At 37.6% G+C, this 22,504-nt stretch overlaps 1 protein-coding gene across 5 annotated transcripts in view; it reads right to left on the reverse strand.

The window, feature by feature from the left end:
• Positions 1 to 22,504, reverse strand: part of csmd3b (CUB and Sushi multiple domains 3b) — a 524,461-nt gene that overhangs the window by 436,743 nt on the left and 65,214 nt on the right. For all 5 annotated transcript variants that reach the window (XM_022683312.2, XM_049475470.1, XM_022683311.2 and 2 more), the window contains exon 2: positions 13,899 to 14,121. In XM_022683312.2, coding sequence (XP_022539033.2) covers positions 13,899 to 14,121 — 223 coding nt within the window. The remainder of the gene's footprint in view (positions 1 to 13,898; positions 14,122 to 22,504) is intronic.

Here is a 22,504-nt window from a genome sequence, read left to right on the forward strand (position 1 = left end):
TAATAGCATAAAAAAAAGAAATGTGCTGCTTTTGTTAACCAGTTGATTCCATGTTGAGACAATATATATAAACAGTATATATAAACATAACACAACATTGTTGGTGAATGTGCATAGATCAAGATTAATAACAGAACAGGTTTGGTCATCCTACATTTACCCAACAGAATTGGTATTCTGGTATACACAAATTACCACACAAAATACAGCACATCACGTTATTCAATTAGTCACTTTGACAGACAACATAATACTGCCACTTCACATTCTCTTAGGAGTGGAAACTGTGGTACATATGCATGTGCTATAAAAGTTAAAATTTAGCAGGTTTGTAGAATGTTGAGCAACATGTATTTAACAGATGTCCATGCAATAAACTCCATCGTCGTCAACAAGGCATGACACTATTCAGCTAAGTCAGGCTGTAATGGCTATAAGCTTAGAAAACTTCACTTAGATAACTTTACTCAGATAAGTCTAAAAACCCAGATAGAGATGTAGAACACTAAATACAATGAGTGTAACCAAGTTTGATGATGTTCAGACCCCCTCCAAAAATTTAAATTACAACCTGATTGTTAAAAGTGTATGGAAATCCCAATTTTATACAATACTTAGTCCCCATGTTGTAGAAAGGAAGCTCCTGCACTGTGTACTGTTGGGTGTAAACGATGACTGTGCAGCACTTCACACATTCACCACAGGATGTCAGTAGCTCAAGCCGAAGAGAGCAAAAGAGCTGGTCTCCTCATCCTCCTCCCCTCCGCTGTGGCTTTTCTCTTGGCAGACAGCTCTGCACAGCAACAACCCACACTGCCTCTTGCTTATTTTCACTAGATGAGCACACACAGTACCTGCAATTCTCTTTCCCTGTCAGTCCAGCTCCTTGGTATGTGTGACACCTCCAAAGTGGAGATTACACCCTGCACTATACCCTACACCCCACAAATAAAGGATCTTAAACGGTTACTGACTTAGACATGTGTTTTAGGAGAAATCCTCGAGTCTTCACTGAATCACAGGATAGCTTGGTCGCCTCATTTCACACAAAACTAGTACAGAACCATTTCATTACATGGAGGTAGAGCTCATCTGTAAACAGGCAAATTTAAAGGTTATTTAAGAAAAACTTAGAATTTAGAAAACAATGCTAAAGCCGGAATCTTACTGGAAAATAGGTTTTAAAAAATACAATCCTCTTAAGAATGGATGGTGCGTAAAGGGCAGTGATTCTACACTATATGACCAAAGTATTACTCATTAATGCAGCTACTTTAGATTCTGGTATTTTAGGTTGCACTCACTGCTGACAGATGTGCAAATGCACACACACACTGCTGAGTAGAACTGCCAAAATATAGGACACACTAGAACAGACAAACACTAACCTATTTGCAATCATGCCTAATGCCAGCCATGGACTAGAATGGTATAATGCCCTTGATTACAGAAAAAAATAACATAAATGTCCCATCACTTTTCCCCTAGAGTGTAAAGAGAACCATGAGCACTTAAAAATATCCCTTTCAAAGTTTGAAATGTTTTCTTCACATTGGAGGAAAACCTTTAGCAGAAAAGTATTTCCACTGATAGTTGATCAGCTACCTCAGGAAAGTTTTGATGTAAACAGCAAAGCACATTCCTAAGTTGCTCTGGATAAAGGTGTCTGCTAAATATCTTGTAAATGTAAATGTTAATATATTTTTTCCAGTGTGTTACAGTAACGATTTTTGTTTCCAATTTACAGTATATATATATATGTATATATATATATATATATATATATATATATATATATATATTTTTTTTTTTTTTTAGACATCAATTCCAATGATGCAAATATGCTTAATAATTAGTTCAATGCTCTTTAAAGGGGTGCAACAGATAGTATTTTGACACGCCTATTAGCAAGTTTCTAACTACTTGTGTGTAACTACTACTTCAGTAAGTACTATAAATAACATTTTAAATAGTTTTTGCCTTGTTTAATGAACTCTATGGGACCCATGTAATTAATGACTCAGTGAGTTCACAGTGCATTGAGTGATGTGAAGTAAGTGATTCAGCAAGTGCTAAAGGTTGAGAGGCGAAGTTTACAAGCTGTATGGTGATTAAGTCCTGAATGGCCGATGAAGTTTAGGAAGTGTTGTAACCACAGTGACTTAAAACTGCCATCTGTTTGCTTCCTATAAAAATAAGCCTTGTCATTCTCTTTCTCTGTCACTGAGATCATTTACCTTAACTTATGGGAGTAGTGATGACAGCTGCTCACACCAATGCAAATACAGGACAAACAAATACATATACATATGCTGTACCCACCCAGTGAATGAGAATACATCTTGCATATGTATGAGATGGAAATAGGGACATGCGTAGGGATTTAGGTTAAAGCTCAGCATCTCTTGCTCTTTCATTTTATCTCATTCTCTTTCTGTCTCTCTTTCCTTCTCTCTCTCCCTCTCTCTCTCCCTTCCTCTCTTTTGCTCTCTGCAGTAAAGCAATTCATGAATTACACATTCTGTCCTTACGTCACTCCAAGGAGCTGAGAGATCCTGTCACCAAACTATCCTCCACAGGCACCATCAGACACCACAAAACTGAAAAATGATTTATGGAGACGGGCAGCCTTGAGTGACACAGCGCCGATGAATAATTGCTGGTGGCTGCTCATGCTTCCTCAAGCTACCTCCGTGTACACGTACACACACACACACACACACCTAATTATGTTGCAAGCACCACAGGGCTAAAAGTCTATGCTGATGCACTGCTTTAGCTCACAGGGTCTCGTTCACATGTGGATAAACACACAAACACACTGGCACAGAAACTTTTACCCACAGTAAGAGATCTTATCAGCTCCAGTGCCACAGGTAAACCATTACTGTGCAGATGATGGTGGTGTTAATACAGTAAAACAGTGGTGAATTGTCTAGTGAACTAATAAAAAATAAAGAAAGAAGAAGAATGAATCTTATCTTCTCATTTCAAACAAAATATGATCACTTAGACAAATCTGGAATTCATTCTAAAAATGGTTTAATGATTCAGAGCATTTCTAAATAATTCATAAAGGTTTGTGAATATTTTAACACAACTTCAATATGACGACGGTAGGTGCTCTGTAAGTGTGTGTGTGTGTGTGTGTGTGTGTGTGTGTGTGTGTGTGTGTGTGTGTGTGTGTGCATGCGTGTCTATTTTAAAAGGAATTAGCCTTTCAGGCTTTAAATGGTGCACCTCCATGTTAACTTGGTACCTTATTTCAGAACTACATGCCCAAATGTACTCAACTTCTAGGCCTTCCAGTGTCCTATGCGAAGAGCAAATCATGCATGTACTAAAAAGTACTGTCTTTATGCTTTATAATCCAGTTATCTGGAGGTTTTGATGCTGTTTAATGGAGAAATGTATTAATTAAATTCTGAATTAATTAAATGAATACATTTTAAATGACTATTTTAACACACATTTGGAGATACAAATAGTAGTACATGCATTCCCTTAATGTTTAATAAATAGCAATATATTAATGTCAAAATAATCAAATGAAACAATGGTTTGATAAATGCAATTATCATTAATAAAGTTATTAATAAAATTAATAGGATAACAACATTGCATCTAATGATCAACAGTTATGCAAATGTTTTGTCTTTTAGGCAGCATTTTTCTGCAACAACATATTGCCTGCAACAATAAATGTCCTCTCAACAAGCAGAGAAAAAAGGTATGGCCAGATATTTACATGCAAGTACAGCACTGGCATCCTCAGTCATTATGTAATCGAGTACACCAGAAGCATGTGAAGCTGTCCCACTGTCATCCACAATTTAAAACAATTAGATGTATGCTTTTAATGTTATTTTATCGTCCATTCAATAATATATGTATAAAATTCATTTTTCCATATGTAATATATACTTGTTACCGTTACTTCCTTGTTAAGTGCACATTAATTATTATTATTAATTATTCTAATGTAATATGAATGTATTTGAATTTCTCCAATTGCATTTCGTCTTCCTGTTGGCAATCTCAATTCAAATTCATTATCAGCATGCACTGAAAACATAAATTATGGATTGATTCAATCAAGGCAGCCATAAAAGCAAAGAGTTTTGTACTTACTATTTGTGTTTACTGAGAACAAGAAAAACAAAATATATCTGTATAGCTTACATTAATAAAATACAATCTCTTGATTTTAGGTCATGAATCCTTGCAGCCTCTCTAGGCGCTTAATATCAGTATGGCTCCTGCTGTTTAGACATTTTTTAAGCAGCTCTGAATAAGCATGTGTGCTAAATGAGCACATGTGTATGTAAATGCATTAGATGTGTGTGGTTGTAATGTGGCCTTTAGCTCCTCGTGTTGTTAGTGTAGCATTATTAACGCTTCGCTCATCGCAGAATCTTAGCTAGGTCACATTAATAATCATAATGAAAAACCAGGTCAGAGAGCATCAATCAAGCATCAGGATTGGGACGTGGAGCTGGAACACCCACACACGCTCAAATGTGTACACTCGTACAGACCATTCAGAGAACATCCAGCTCCAATACACCATCCATTAGCAATGCATTCTCTTAGTGAGTCAATATGTCCCAGTGTTCTACAACCTAGTATGAGTGTACGACCAATAAATTACCACTTTTAAATAAATTCACAAATTAATTTACATCATAAAATATGAATCTGCTGTTGGTTGGGGGATACAAGCAAATGGTTATGAACTGTTATCCACAGCAGTTTATTTGTGTCAGACCTCTAAGGAGGATCAGGGTGGCCATAAAACCCCAATATATTTCTCCTTCCAAACAGGCCATTCTCAGCACTCTAAACGCAGAGAGACAGCGAGAGAGAGAGAGAGAAAGAGAGAGAGCAATCTCTAATTGTGGTGCATAATTTAGTGAGGTAGAATAGCAACATGCAATTTGTCTGCAGTGCCAGAGAACATGGCGAAGCGAAGCACAAACGTATTGCCTGCAGAACCTTGCATTATTTACTCCTTGAACTGTTTAATTAAGCTCTATCGTTACTCCTCCTCCTTCTTCCTTTTAACAGTTCCTAGGAGATCGAGAGGTTACAGTAAGGAACAAGAAGAAAAGAGCCAAAATGTTTATCGTATCACAAGATTAGAGTATCACAAAATCACAATATTGTGATACCTTTGTTACCTCTGGCAATGTCTCGTAATATCATATCATGATGCCCCATGATTCCCACCCCTACAAAAAAAATATATATCAAAGCATGTTCACTGCAGTATAAAAAAAGCTATTTTACACAAAAAACAACATATCAATTTAAAGTGTGTACTTCTAGACACACACATCACACATGAAATGACTTCAGGAGCAGGAATATTAACTTTGTAAATGATCCAATATTGCACAGATGGATAGACACACACAAATGGCAAAGAAACGGCCAGAAGCAAAGAAAGACTGAGAAAGAGACAGGATTCGGTAGACTCCACCACCAGCACACTGCAGTCTGGCTAACAGCTGGAAGCTGACATGCATGGAACCACTGTAAAATCCCAAGAGGGCCACAAGAAGCGACCCTGACCCCAGCTCCTCCTCCCTCTCCAGGGCATGCATGAAAAACATGCTGACAGCTACACAAATAACTAACACAGGTGAGACTTGTAATTTCCAACAAATGTGGTTATCCTCCCTCCAATGCTCACCCCTTTCTGTGTATCCCTGAAGCCTCTAGCCCAGGTAATGGATGAGTCTGGGAATAGAGCAGGCTTTGTTTTGGCTTGGCATTTGCTTTTTTTCTGCTTCACAACCCAAGCTCAAGAAGGAACACCTGCCTGGGACCTGTAGACTGTAAATACTATTTAGCTAATCATGCAGTTTCGTTATACTTACAGCATGGATGACAGTGACACAAGCATTCAATGTAAAATATTTTATAAAGAAATCATCATAGGTTTCATACTGCAGGACTGCAGTAAAATTCAAACTTGGATGGCATAGATTGTATAACATCATGTTTTATTTTTAAAGGGAAACAAAAAAAAACTTTGAGTCATCAGATTGTTATGCCGTTTACAATTTTTCTTTTTTTTTTTTTTTTACAGTTTCTTTTTTTTTCCCCATACATGTGACATTCAGTACTTAGTGAATTATTACGTATTTCAGTATGAACATTATACTGAAATACGTAATAATTCCCTAAATACTGAATATTAAATGTAGTGCTGGGTAGTATACAAAAGGGTAAATTAAAACCGGTGTGCATTTTTCACATACTGGCACATCGCTAGGGGTGCTGCAGAGCACTGTGTAGAACAGCACCATTAAAGAAGAATGCTCGAATAGCTCGCTAGCTAACGCTAGCCAGTTAGCATAAGAACCTAACACACTGGAGTAATGGTAGCTTTGCTCTGTGGAGTCAAATGCTCATCTTGCTCTGTCCTAGCTGGAAAAAAATAAGAACAGCGTTAAAGTTGTTGCCTTATCTCTTTTTAAGGTATGTTGTTTACATTCTTCAGCTGTCCGTCTGCTAATGAAGTCTGATTCTTTCATATATTGTGTAATTGTTTGGGACAAAGTAAACCCAATATTAATCAAAGCCTTAATTTAAAGTCTTAGTGTTTTATATTGTATGTACTCCTAACAGCAGAGAAGTCCCAAACGTATATAAAAGCCCAGCCATGCAAAAATAAATAAATAAATGAATACAAAAAAATAAAAAATAAAATAAAATATAATAATAATAATAATAATAATAATAATAATAATAATAAAAATACTGCTATACCATGAAACCGTCAGGTTCTTTAAAAATACTGTGATGTAAATTTTTGGTCATACCACCTAGCACTACTCAGACAACTCAAAAACTCTACACCATAGACTGTATATAGCTGGACAGAGCATCGTCTCTTAAAAGTGAAGCCACCACAGGTTGGGCGCCCCCTGCTGTTCGGCTGCAGAAAGCTGTGTAACTCCACCCATTACTGTAGGTTTCAATGGCAAAACAGACAACATTCAATCACGTTTTTTTCTGATATACTGTAATTCTACCTCCATTATTTAAATGCAACAGTTAGTGTAACCTCTGCTTATATTGTCAAATTTTTATATCCCCACAGAATTCGTTTTTTAAAACGTTATTCAGCTCTATTCAAAAAAGGTGTGGTTATGGTAAAAGGGCTGCTTATGGGCGGGACCAATAACAGACCGTCAGCTCCGCTCCGCCTCGCTCTGCAGTCTGTGACCGCGAGGCAGCCCTCAGGGGCGGGGTTATTTAAATGAGTAGGCTGCTATCCACAGTCTTTCTCCCTCCTCTGGTCTCTACTGCACAGAATCAGGTGGCAGGATCGCCAACATGGCGGAAGATTTTGGCTTCATTTTCATTGAATGAATGGGAACGGAGACATGGCGTCCATCTTTTTTACAGTCTCTGCTCTACACCACAGAACACAGCTAACCACATGACCTCACAAAGCGAGAGTGTGTGCTATGTTACAATGGATTTATTACAAAATTGGAATCAACTCATTTTTCCCCCCACACTAAAATCTGTTCCAGGATTTTCTGCTGATACTGGCAAATACCCAGTGATACTGTTATGTAGAAGGTCATCACAGTTTGTACAGAAAGATCTAATATTTCCACTTTCCTGAGACTTAACTGCGCTAAATTTATTTGAATTAATAAGTCATTGTATTTCCTATTTTTAACCTTAATTTAAGCACAAAACAAGTATCCAAAAAAGGTACATATAAAAAACAAATTTCCATAACCTTATCTGAGCGCTCCCTTTTTCAAAATCACAGAAGATATATGCAAACATGTACAGAACACTTGACATGTTTGCATTCAGCAACTTAAGCTGCACCCATTGCTGACACATATGCAAATAAACACAGACAGTTTGTCAAGAGCATGAATGTATTGGCACCATGCCTAATATAAAGTATGGGCTATAAAGGGTTACAGAATTGGAATTGGATAAGTTATTTGTTAATATCCTTGATTCAAGAGATAAAAAATATAATAAGGTTTCCTGATATTTCTGTCAATTTTGAGTATATGTAAATAGAAATATACCTACATTTTGTCCTATATATGTACATTGAAAACAGAACACATTTAAACCTCCTTACTAATTGTTTATTTTATTCGAAAGGATTTAATTATCGTTCAATTATAGTTATGAATCAGAAACTGAAATATTTTATTTGCAAACATTTTAGACCCCTGTGGGACAACAAATTGTGGTCAGGTGCTTTTTATTTGCCACATCTGTCCTTGAGATACTTAGTACTCGAATTAGTCAAAGTACATCTGCCACAACTTAAACTGATTGCACATAGCTTGGAAAGGCACACACCTGCATGTCCACAATTTACTAGGCATTGTCAGGTTAAAAATCAAGCCATGAAATCAACAGAACCCTCTGTGGATCTTAGAAGTGAGACTGTGGCAAAACATAGATCAGGGCAAGGTTTACAAAATAATATGTGAGGGTTTAGAAGTTGGACTTGGACAGACCCACACAAATAGGGCCTGTACAGAGATGAAATGGCTGTCTGACTGACAACCAACTCAGCAGTACTTCAAAAATAAATCCTGTATAGAAGTGTAGTAAATCAGAAGCCACATGGAGTTTGGTAGATGACAAAGGTTTTCTGGTCCAGTGAGACAAAAATACAACTATTTGGGTGGAATATGCCTGACAAAAAAAAGCACTAAAATGTGTGAAATGGTGGCAGCACTATGCTATGCAGTGCAACAGAGACAGAGATGAATACAGTCACATGAAAAGTGCACAAAAGTTCATATGAAAGTTACAATACACATTTCAAAAATAGTGTCCCAAAACATACAACCAAAATAACAAATTAAGCAATTTCAGTCTCAGAACATGCTTGAGTGACCCAGTCAAAGCCCACACTAAACCTTTGTAACAGCATATGTGGTCACGACTGAAAATGGTGGTTTACATATCCATCATACATATCTCATCATCCAAACTGTTGGGGATTCCACCAATAAGAATGGTAAAACTGCCAAAATTCAGGCATGCAAAGCTTGAACAGATGTATTCATGAACACTTACAGATGTAACTGTTAATAAAAAGAGATTCTATAAGGTAAAATAAGGGGTCATAAAACTTGTTTTCTAATACATGTTTGAAACTCTCTAATCAAAAGTTTCCCAAGTGTCATTGAGGGGTAAGGCTGCAATGGTATGAGATTTTACAGTACGATAACGTTTCAGAAAATATAACTGCAACGTACAGAAAAATAGCCTGTTAATAAATCTTAATAAACAAACAAACATTTATTGGTAGCACAACAAAGAAAATAAGCACCAGTGTTATAAACACTAAAAGATTATATGAAATTAAATCAAAACAGAAGTTTAAGAAAGTTTACATATATACAAGTCAATCAGATTTAAATATTCTACTGATATCCACAATGTCTGGAATGAGCTTTAATCATCTGTTCCCTTAACTAAGTTAACTAGCCTTTGTTTGAACTACGGTCAGTTCCCCACCTTTCACTTTGTACATTCATTGGTTTTCGCTGCTATTTTCACGCTGCAGTAACAACCTTATGATCTCAAACAGCTTTGTCCCTTAGCATTAGGGGTGGGCGATATGGGCAAAAAAAAATATCTCGCTATTTTTTTGGATTTTTGCGATAACGATATTTTGACGATATTTTCCAAAAAATACAAAACTATTCTAAAAAAAGTATTCAATTGAACATGTAAGGTTCAAAATATGGTAAAAAACAGGAAATTTTTTAGGCACTTTTCAGATTTTCTATTTCTATTTTTTTTTTTAGATCCATAAAATGATATATTTATGTGGATGAAGTGTTTTAGTAGCTCTATATTCTGCTATTAGAAGTTTTAAAATCACCATGTAAAATTATAAACTGCTCCCTAGATATGATAGAGATCTGAACCTGGGATGGTCCTTTCTTTCTGAAAAGGACTGGAAACTTTAGAAGAATAAAAACTATTAATTTTATAACTTATTTCGCAATAAAGAAGGTCTCTCAGCCTGTTCTCTCCCTATAGAATAGACCCGCTGGAGCAGATTTTCCAGAGGGAGGGGGGAGCGCTCTCAGAGTGTCCGGTTTCAGAGCGGGCTTCACCTCTGTCCCACATAACTCGCCACCTGATTGGCTGACAGAATGTAGGGGGGCAGAGGGGGGCTCTCAGTCTGCCCAACTACCATGGTAACACGCATGCGCAGTTTGATCGCTCCAGAACAAAGGGAAAGTCTCAGAACACAGCGCTGGAGTTTCCAATAGTTTTAATCTGCGTCGGATTTATAAGAGAGCTTCTCAGACATAAATGGGGATTATTGGGGACTGGATTGATGGATTTTCTGATGGTTGGGTGGATTCTGAAGCCAGTGCTCTCAGGTAGGTGCTGATTCGCTCTGTTTGGGTGTGGGGGGTGTTCTGCAGGCACCCCGGGCGGATCAAAGAGCGTGTTTTTATCACAAACCGGACCGTCTAGCGCACGCTTTCAGCTCTAAAATGAAATACAGCTAAATGTGACTGAAAAGTAGAGATTCTTAGCTTTAAAATGGCATATTGGGTGTCTATATTGAGCCTATACTTACTCAAACACAGCAAGATATGAATTATGATATTTTTTCTGGCCCGCAGGCGGGACAGGGCGTGTTAATACTAGAGACCTGCGCGGGACAGCATTTCCAGTCCTGCTCCCGCAAAAAAATATGATTTTCAGTCCCACTCCCGCCCGCAATTCCCGCATGATTCCGACGTTCGCGTTACTGCTCAAGGCAGTTCTTGTCATTGGCTTGAGGAATTAAAAGTGATGTACTTAGCTGAACACATCACTAAGCTAGCTGCAATGACAAAATATTCAAATAAACAGAAATATTTAACCAAAATAACAAATAAATTCTTACACAAAACAAACTAAAAAGTAAACAATTAGAACTAAAAAAAAGAAGTAACTAAACAAAACCCACCTACAGACCCAAACAAATAAACGCCACAATAAAGCAAACACAACTGAAAGCAAACAGGGCCTGCAGGCCAAGACACAAGACACAGGTCAAGGCCCTCTCTTTAAGGAAAATAAATGAATAATAAATCGCAAAAACAAATAAAATTAGAAAACAAACAAACTAAACTAAACCCAAAATACTAACGAAACAATAATCTAACGAATTGCAAAAGATGAAAAATAAAAACGTCACACAAAAGTAGGAAAACAATAAATAAGTAAATAATAAAGTAAATAAACTGCGTCTGGACGACGACACCAAATACAATAAATCACCCAGAAACAAAGAAATAAACAAACAACAATGTAACGACTGGCAAAGCACCAGCTTAACCAGAACCAGCACAACGAAAGGAAGAGCAGCTAAGGTTAGCTTTCCGAGACTTTCCGTCTGCCTCACCCGCCCGCAATGAGCTTTCAAAATTTGCCCTGCGCTGCACTACTATGCATTGGGTCCAGCGGGTGCAGGTCTCTACTTTATACACAACGCACTCTGAGTTTAGTTAATCAGTTGTTTTTACTTACATTATGTATATGTATAAATATATAAATAACAGCCTTAAAATACGATGCAGTTTATTAATTTTTGGCGATTAAAAAAAAAACAAAAATAACTCGATATTACAAAATTACACATCGTCAAACCAACATTCGCGATAATTTCGCAAACTATACATATCGCCCACGACTACTTAGCATCGTTATAGATCTCCTGAGACAGGCTTTTAGAGAGCTGTGCTTGGATTGCAATATCTCAATGTCCCAGAGGCAGAAGCACCTCAGAGGCTTGAGCAAACACTTCTCTTTAGACAACGCGCAAACTGAAAAGTACTCAGTGTTAAATGCTCAGGGATTGGCTAAAATGATCAAGAATCCTTTGTTCACTGGCACACTAAGTAGGCAGTTACTGTGTTTTCATCATCTAATAGAAAAGTAATCTGATAAAAATAATAACATATTAATTTCCTTGTTATTAACATTTTGTATTGTTACACTGCTTTTTGGATGATTTCCTGAGCTAAAATCTTACCCACTTAGTTTATAATATCTCTGCACTCTCAGAGGGATTCTTTACTGCCATTTGTCCTTACAGAACACTGGTAAGATGGGTGGTATATATTAAATTGTGTCTGAGTTTTTGTTTCTGTCAGGCTTGCAATTCAGGCTTAGACAATTATGTAGGAAAACTTTGTTTAATACCTTTTATAAGGCTATTGTTAGAGGACACATCAAATCAAAGGTCTGTTCTGGCCTAAACAGCATGCTCGAGGAGGTCTCCTGTGTGGCCACTGTTCACTGATAAGTACCTCCATTTCAGCCAACACTAAGGGGAGATTAAAAGATGATAAACTAGTAAATACCAACAAGATACTACTCCTGGGGAACTGGGAAGAATTTGTCTTATGTATTTCAACGTTTCAATACAGAGCAGGAAGAACAGTGTCTCCTTGGCATTTCCCCTTGCTCATCCTTGCCTCCTTGCAGGCACTTGGGCTCTCTGCCTGGTTTAGTTCTTTAAGGCTTGCAGAACCAACCTAGGGTACCAGGGCAGATTGTAATTCCTGCTAGGAGTTCCCCATTACTCAGTCAAAACATAAGGTCAGCCCGGACACACGGAGCAAAACAAGTTATGGGCTTTGCTCAAGGGCCCAACAGTGGTAGCTTAGTAGACGTAGATATAGACTCTGCAACCCTGTGATCAAAAACCTAGCTGTAACTGAGCAAACCTGGGCCCCTATCCTCACCCCGTGACTACATAAACTACCATCCTGTGCAAACTCCTCTCTGAGTCTATGACATGTTGCTTACATGCTACCAATGCTATTATCCTTGTAAGGATCTGCACTGCAAACAGCTTTAATTTGATGCAGACTCTGTTTATTTTTACCATTGTCAATCATGCATAACAGATAAAATCATGCTGTCCACTGATATTGCATTTAAATAATTAACATTTTGGTTACAGCATTGTCCACCATTAAACCAGCAATGTGAGAACAGAAACACCACTTAGCTACACTCAGCTAACAGCTAGATCCAGATAAATAGAATTGGCACCCACACACAATACTCAGAACCGAAATATATACTAGCTGTTATTTAGCACCATGTTAGGATGATCTCTCCAGGTAAAAATAGCCATTATCAAATTTATTTAATATTTTATCCTCAATTCAATACTGCACTATACTAATTAGAAAATATCAGACATATCAGAAAATAGTGTTTATTGTAAGGCTTAATATATAATGGTAGGAATATATATATATATATATATATATATATATATATATATATATATATATATATATATATATTGTGAGAGGCCAAAGGTTTAATCACACGCACAGACAATATAACAAATGAGGGCTACCCTTAAACTTCTTTAATGTACATTTATTTTTCCCAATTACTCCTGTCTAACCTAATTAATACTTGACACACCTCTGCTTACTTTGTTAGTGTTTTAATTATGTTAGGAGGATTGTTGGCAGTCCTTTGAAGTGGTTAGACAACAGCACATCTTGTTTTCAGACACACTGTAAATTAAACTGAACTCATTCCCAATGTAATCATGATTTAAAAAAAAATAATTGTGGCAGAGAATGAAAGTCCTGCACTTCATCTTATACACTCCAAGTTCATTCAAAGCCCTTAAAGCCAAAAAACACTCAGTTTACAGCTATTTTGTCTGCACTTTTTGCATATAAATCTCAAATAAATATTTTCTACCCATCTAAACAAATCACGGTTGTTCCCAATGTCAGGCTATATAGCTAATCATAATGCTTTAATAGAGTTCTAATGACTAAATAACATACTTATTAAGAATCTAAGAAACAAAAAGTAAAGAACAAATCTGCTGACATTACCTTGTCCTGAAGTTAGCTGGATGAGGATGTCCATCATAGAGCGATAAAAAATCATATTCCTCCTCCACTGCAAATGACTGAAAGACTATTTGAATGCGGTTGCTCTCCTCCACTACAATAACCCATGTACAGTTCGCCCCGTTGGGATATCCATATGGAAAACCGGGGCTTTCTATGGTCCCATTTCTCCCTTTTAACGTCCCTCCACATGTATATATGAAACCTGCAGCAGAGAGAAAAACAAGAAGAAAACCAAGTTGAATATTAGCCATGGAACACAAAAAAACAGTTCAAATAACACAAACATCAAAACATTTCTCTCTTTCTCCGTCAAAATAATGGCCAACAGTCACTGGGTTAGCAAATTCTTACTAACCCAGTGTAAGATTGTTCAGACGTGAGAAAGAAATACACCAGTTTATTATAACTGAACTGAAGAATATGAGAATTAGTGACAGCTTATTCTATTGACTGTGCGTAATTCTACATTTGCATTGAAAACAAAAGCAGTGCTCTGTGAAATGTTATGTTCTGACATAAAATGTGGAGTCAAACATACATGCTAGGATAATTAGAAATACAGCAGCTTGAAATATCCTGCCATTTCCCCCACCCCTAATTATCGCATCAGGGTACTACTTTTTTGGTGTTTTTAGCAAAAGAAAAGAAACACTGTTCCTATTTTCCATTATATATCTACTAGACACCAGCATCATTCATTTAACTTTAGCCCTAGCGATATAGATATATGAAGTGCATTATTAGCATCATAACATTCTGGATCATTGTTACAAATCTGATAAAATTAGAGTATTTTTATTTCAGTTAGGAGTATGCCATATCATATTTTATCGCAGTAGTGTATTCTTAAAATATTTTTGTTATATTGCCAAGAGTAGTGAATCGCAAAAATACCAAAAAATATCATGATATTATTTTAGGCCCATATCGCCCACCCCTACTGCAGCTACAGCAGGTATAAATGTCATGGTGTTATAACGTGGCTTCTACAAAAGCAGTTTTCATGAAGTGTCTCAACAATATACCACTGATGAGTGGCCAGATGGCCAGAACAGCCTTACATAATCTGGACATCCCTGGCTGTTCTCTAAGCCAATGGGAAACAGTGACTCATTTCTAAAGGGGCTTTTTCATTTTCAATGGAATTCAATGTGATATTGAATGAAAGAAAGCTCAGTATAATTAAAGCCATCTTCAATTAGAAGCTACTGTGAAAATGGAAATTCCTCATTACACACTTGGCTATTCTGATCTGTCGTAGTGATGGAATATGTTATTTAATATTTTAAAATCCTCATTGACAATTATGCTTTTCTTAAGTCAGTCAGGGCAGAATCAATTTAAACATACCCCAAGTCAATTTCATGATTATATAAATTGTCAGGGGTGCCATCCACATATTGTATTCCTTATGTTCAAGAAAGCGTTTGGAATAGTACTTTGTCGGAATAAAAACAACAGTAGACCTGGGGTTGAATGCTGCAGCATCCTGGTAATGTATTAGTATTTTCTGGCTGTTAGTAAGTAACGCACTCAAGTGGTAATTTATTACTGTGTTGGGAGAGGAATAGATCTGGTGCCATCTCGAGTGAGACTCCATTTCACAGGCTGCTCTATTCCCGGTAACCCAGGTGCAGAGTCAAGATTCAGCAAAATGTTTCCACAGACTAATAAATCAATTTAGCAAGCTTCATCAAGGTGAATTACAAGAGAATTTGTGCAGAACAAGTCTGAAAGTCGGTTTAGATTCAATACACTAGGAACACTACTTTGTATTTTCAGGCCTTTACCAACAAAGTCATTGGGTTTATTATGGTCCTTCTAACAGCATACAAAACCTTGTTACTCTGGCTTGTCATGGTAAAAACAGGGAACAAACTGGCGTATTGCCTTATTTGTCCAGTCTTGCTATAGAGCAACATACATTCACAGGGGCCAATGCTAATTCAACTAGGAATATGATTGAGCACATTGCCTAGCAAAAAGATCACATGGTCATTATCATTACAGTGAAATTTAAAGATTAATTAGTTTTGCTGGATCTGCCCACTGATTATACTTGTACAGTGCAATGAAATTCTTTATTTGCATATTCCAGCATGGATAGAAGGGGGCAAAGTGTAAGGTCAGCCATGCTACAGACTATAGCAGATACATACTTTTGCACTTCTAAAGCATAATTACTGTGTAGTAGTCTACTTCATTACATTGCAAAAAGAACAAGCAATGTAAAAGTACTAGCACATCAAGCACATTATGTTTAATTATTTTATAATACAGTTAATTATACAGTGTTCAAGTTAGTTCCTGCAGACCATTCACTTATTCTAACTTAAATTAAAAAAAGCATTAGTAGAATGAAACTGAAGATCACAGAAGCACTTACAGGTTAAAATTATTTTTCTCATGTCACAACTCATAAACTCATCTATCAACTACAACCTAAATATCCCAAGCACAAATACGTCATTAGCTGTTTCTGAGTGCAATTCCTAAATAACTCCATAAAAACTTCAATACTCTTTTTTAATTTAACTGAAATATTCCTAGCTGATTTCCACTCTCTGTGCAAAAATATAATATTTATTTATTTTAAGCTGACTGGTGTCATCAGAAAGACTTAAACCATCAAAGCTCATTTCTATGTTTTGTGCACAGACCCTAATTTGCATTAGGTATGTGAGCGCGTTTTTCGTGATGTTTAACAGATTCATTCAGCAAGTGGCTTACACTTTGGGCATGTGTTCGATCTGCTGCCTGCCACTCCTTATCGCTCAGATGCTCGAACGTGATTCGCTCTGAAGGCTGACGGCACTCCAGGCCCTAATTGCACTGCAAGCTGCCATGGCAGATTAGCGCCTATGTGGTGTGAAATGAGAACACCAAGTCTGATGATGCTGGAAATCTGGAAGTAGAGATGAATGATGCAGGATAAATCTGCATTCTGTACTTTAGGGTATGCACAGACTTAGTATTCAGATCAAGTTTAATGTCACTGTGGAGAACAATGGCGTGACCATGGACAAGTAAAAAGGTCAGTCAGCTTGGGATGAACACATGGACATATGTGACATGAATGGGGGAAGTTAACATGGTTAAGCCACAAATGTGAGTGAGAAAAAAGGAGCAACTACACTAAACAAGACAGCATATAGTCTGCTATTTAAATCCTTAATTTACAATATCCTTTTTTAACCACCAAATTCAAAGTATCAACAGATTAGGAAACCTCCTTCTGGCCTTTACAACTGACATCATAAGAATTAAAGAGTCTAGGGCGCCGAGTGGTCCAGCGGTCTAAAGCGCTGCCACTATGAGCAGGAGGTCGCCGGTTTGAACCCCAGCTCATGCAGCTTTGCCATCAAGCTGCCGGCGTCAGAGGGAGCAAAATTGGCCCTGCTCCCTCTGGGTGGGTAGATGGCGCTCTCTCCCCACATCACTCCTACGGGGATGTCTGCAGCACAGGGCGTCTGTGAGCTGATGTACTGGAGCCGAGCCGCTGCGCTTTCCTCCAGGCGCGCTGGCTGCTCGGTAATGCTGCATCAGCAGCAGCTCGAAAAGAAGCGGTGGCTGACTTCACATGTATCGGAGGAAGCATGTGCTAGTCTTCACCCTCCTGGTGTGTTGAGGTATCACTAGTGATAGGGGGAGTCCTAATGAATGGGTTGGGTAATTGGCCGTGTAAATTGGGGAGAAAATGGGAAAAAATTAGAAATAAAATTTTTAAAAAAAAAAAAAGAATTAAAGAGTCTCTGGGCGCTTAGTTGTTCAGTGGGTCAAGCGCTGCCACTATGATCAGGAGATCGCCGGTTCGAATCCTGTTCATGTAGCTTGCCATCGGCTTCAGGAGCCCCAAGAGAGGACAAATGGCCTCACTCTCTCTGGGTGGGTAAATGGTGCTCTCTATACAGTCTATGATATCAATACAGAAATTAGGTGCAATAGAAGTGTAAAAAGGTGCTATTTATTTTATTACAAAGGCCAAGGGTTGGCATTAATGAACTTTATGGCCATGCCAAGGTCAGGAACTAGAGGTAGCATTGAAAGCAAGCCAACACAAGGTAAAGGCACAACTAGTTTTGTTCTGATATAGAGGGGGTTAATTTCACATGCACTTTGTTGAGCATCCATGCTGCAAAAGGCAGCTCCTGAGGCCATGTTAGCTAGCATTACTTTGTACAATCTGCATTTCCACAGATTTGTATACATCACAGTACTGCTTGTCTGGGGCTGATGTAATAGGTAGTTTTATTTCATGTATTTCTGGATCATGTTTGGGGAGCCATCAACCGCAAAATAAATGTGATTGTGAAAACATACTGCAGAATGCAAAACTGGAGCCATTTTGCACAGAGCCTGAGCGGTTCACAAGGCTCATGAGGGCGAGCAGCATGGAGTCATGGTCGTGGCTCGCCTCCAGTACTGAATCACAACACCCAACAACTAGGTTGTCATCAGCAATAGGATCCACACCACTAAGGTGTGCCAACAGCTAATGCTGCTTCTATAGGTATACCTCTGGAGCTACATAGATGCTGAAAGGGAGATTTAGCTACCGCATAGGCCTGTCACGGAAACTCTGTTTTGAGATGGGAGAACAGACCAGCGTTCCTTAAAAGTTTCCGCATAAAAACATGCAAATTAACAATAGCGCTATCGAGGTTGGCAAAAATGATTAACATTTATGCTTATTTATTGTATGAAATGCTAATTATCAAAAACACAATTATCGTGACAGGTCTAGGCCAAGCACTGCATTGTCTCTCAAGGCATCTAGAAGGTGGCTATACACCTACTTTTATCAAGCTGTCACAGGAACTGGTTTCCAGGGAACATCCTAGGAAATCTGGTTATTAGAACTAGACACTGGAGACCTAGTTTGAGTAGTAAAATGGGATAGAACATTGGCTGTTTTGTCACTAAAAAAATATGGTGTTGTGCTTAACTACATATCATATTACAACTTGCCAGCAGAGGTCTTCAACCGCGCATCATGCTGCTGGATATAGTGAGTGCCAGTGTGTATCGTGAGGAGGCAAAAAGTAAGCCTTGCTCAGCTTAAAACACCAAAGGTGTGCACTAATTCGCTTAATTAATCATAGGTGTGTTTTAGGAATGACGGGAAATAAACCAATCAGTTTGTTACTTGTCATTCCCTTTATAAGTCAAGAGCACTCTGACTTTTAGCGCTACTTAGCAGAGAAATCTGACCTGTGCGTTCAGATAATTTATGGGGATGATTAAAAGAGAAATTCGATACAAATGCTTTGTTTGAGGCTGTCCAGCTGTGGGCAGTGTTTTGCTGGATCAGGCATGCATATGGACCTTAATTTAACCAGAGCCACCTAATAATACATTGTCTGTTGTCGTTTATAAAAAGATTAAGATTAAGGTTAAATTAGATTAGATTATATTAAATGTAAGGGCTGGATAATTTAACAGGACAATGCTTATGTCTTGGTGCGCATGACATCTTTAGGCGTCCCATAAAAACTAAACACCCATACATTGTTGTGGTGCAAACATGCGTTTGCATTATGTTTAGTTTATATGCTTTTGGGTTTAAACATCAATTATGCCATTCTACAACGTAAGAAAGCACTAACAAGTTAAAACATTAGATCCAACCTAGTGATGGGTCTGACGACCCTGAAACCTCGACACATGCGCCGAGCTGTCAAGGCGAAACCCCGTGTCGGTGCGCGTATCAAGTTAAGGAAAACCACGTGACCGATACACTTCCTGTGTCGTTTGGTAGCGATGGGTCTGACGACACTGAAACTTCAGCGCATGCACCGAGCAAACAAGGCGAACCCCTGTGTCGGGCCGCGTATCATTTTAAGGAAAACCACGTGACCGATGCATTTCCTCGCGCAGTTGCTTGCAATGACTTTCTTAGTCCAGCAGATGTCGCCATTAAGTGATACAGCAACACAGTTTCAACACAGTGTCGATACAGTTTGGGAAATGTGCCATACACCCAATGAGGCTTCATCTGCCCATCACTAATCCAACCTGCCAAGGTATGAATTAGACAAGATCTCTGAAGATGTTCTCTGGTGTCTGGCACTAGAATATAATCAGAAGGCATTAAATGAGTACATAAACACATTTCAAATTTGATAGCATTTTTCTGAGCTTCTGTCACCTCTTTAGCTTAGGTTTCTGTAAAACAATAACCTAAGGGAAACTGTTATTTGTAAAAACTTATACTGTCCTGTCTCCATGGAACCATAATGGCAAGTGCTGATTCATGCCAAAAATAGCAGTAAGAGCAACTCAGGTTAACAAGATAAGCAAATGGCAACCACTGAGAGTAAGTATTGTGATGAGGAAATAAGACACAGTCATTGCAATTGATTGCATTGGGGCACCAGACAGGGAACACTGAGATAAATGACTGACTTGTTCCCACCCTAACCTCTGCCATGCGATTAATGCAGAGATTTAACATCCTCTGCCCACTCGCCTGGCTAAACTGGCACAACTAGTGCGCCTAAAATCCACAGATAAAACACACACAGCCATAATGAACAATCAGCCTAATTAAGATTTACTATTTATCTCCCACAAACCCCTTAAGGAGGTAATTAACTGAGTGGGAGAGTTGTGATGTTATTAGATCATTAGATCTGTGGACTTTAGATTTTAAAGATTTTTTGGGCTTAAAACAGGTGATCATCAGCTTAGTTATAGGATTCTTTTGAGAAGTGTAATACAATACATGTAATTGACCCAGCAGGAGCAAGCTAATATACATAGGGCATAGTTCTTACCAATTGCTCCCTTCACTCGCCTTACGTCAGTGATTCACGCAGTTTTCAGGCAAATATTAAAGTATTAAAGTATATAGTTAAGTCTAATACAACAACTACTACTACTACTATTAATACTGGTATTACTATTACTACTACTAACAATAATAATAATAATAATAATAATAATAATAATAATAATAATAATAATAATAATAACATATGTAGAACATGATCATAAAGTTGTACAATTTGGGATTTTAATAAGCTCTATGATTTGCAGGCATGCATACTTTTGTTGGCACACAAAAAACACCTCCAGGCAACTGATAGCAAGAGGACAAAAAAACCCCAACCTTATCTTACCTAATCAGTATTTTTCCCTGTCTTTACAAACTGAAGTTATAAGGAGTTAGGCAGCACATACCCAACTGAGTGTGTTACACAAAAACCTTAAGAGTTTGTCTAGGCCTGTTACCATAATTACATGATGGACTTAGCGTACAGTATATGGACATAGCCTCAATAATTTTTACTGACCCCAATATTGCTCATTGTGTTTCTCTAAGCAAGTAGAGAACGCTTGAAAATTCTCAATAATAAAATATTTATTGACGTAAAAACAAGTGTTTAATTATATTAATATGCTATTATCATTATCAGTGGCATAGATCAGTGACAGCCTATGTACGTCAATAAACACCTTAACTGATTTATTTTTTATAGATTTACTTTCATTTACATATTCAAAACAAATAAAGATAATGAGACACTAATGAGATGATAAAACTTTCTTGCAGGATAAAAACACATAGATTAGCTAGATCACATAATGCTCTTGGCCAGCTACTCAGCTCTTGGAAAGCTATTTATTGTTTTGTTTTCAGTATTTGTAAATATGCCTGCTCTCTATTGACAACACCTAAAAGCTAATAAAAACAAACCATTTTCTCAGGGATTTCGCGCTCGTTTCTGACCAAAATAACATGAAATCACTTCGCAATTAAGAGCCGACAAAGTCAGTCAGTAGTCAAGTTTGAACTACGTAGGTTAGCTAATTAGTTAATTTCTAAGATTGACTTGAAGGCTTCTATCCTGGTCCTGGAGACTCTGCGGTACATTGCACTGCTTTACCTGCTCCCAACCCACCTGATTCAATCAATCACCTTATTGTCAAGCCCTTTCACAGATGCAGGCATGTGTTAAGCTACAGCAGTAGAAACACTAAACTAAAACATGCAGGACAGAGGGTGCCAGGACTAGGTTTGAGGAACACTAATCTAGGTTACAGGGTTTTCATAATAGAAAACTATTATAATATAAATATAATATAAATTCAAATGTTTATTTGTTTCAGTTGTTTGAAAATGAATGCAGCTATAACTACAGACATGAACTTTAAATAGACAAAATGATATTTAAAGAAAGCAGAGTGACAAGTTTAAGACAAGTAAGGTTAACCTAGCTAGCTAACTAGTTAGGTTGGCTAAAGAAAGGTTAGTTAGGTTAGTTTTAGATTTAGCGGTCATGAAGTTAGTGGTTTCCAGATGTTAACTAATCTAGTTAACTAGCTAATTTAGTTAGATAGGTTAGGTTAGATATCTTATATAGTCAGTTGACGTTAAGCTAAATTACTGATTTAACCTAGCTAAATACACAGACCAATCCAACGACAGTAATATTTCAAACTAGCTAACGTTAGCTAGTTAAGTTAACTAGCTAACGTTAGATATCTAAGCTAGCCTATCTAATCAAGTTTCCACTAAACTAACGTTATATAAGTTACTCTATATGGCTCCCAACACTACACACACAGCCGCACATTGGCTT

This window comes from Astyanax mexicanus, chromosome 3 (genome assembly GCF_023375975.1).
Source record: "Astyanax mexicanus isolate ESR-SI-001 chromosome 3, AstMex3_surface, whole genome shotgun sequence".
Classification (NCBI taxonomy): Eukaryota; Metazoa; Chordata; class Actinopteri; order Characiformes; family Acestrorhamphidae; genus Astyanax; species Astyanax mexicanus.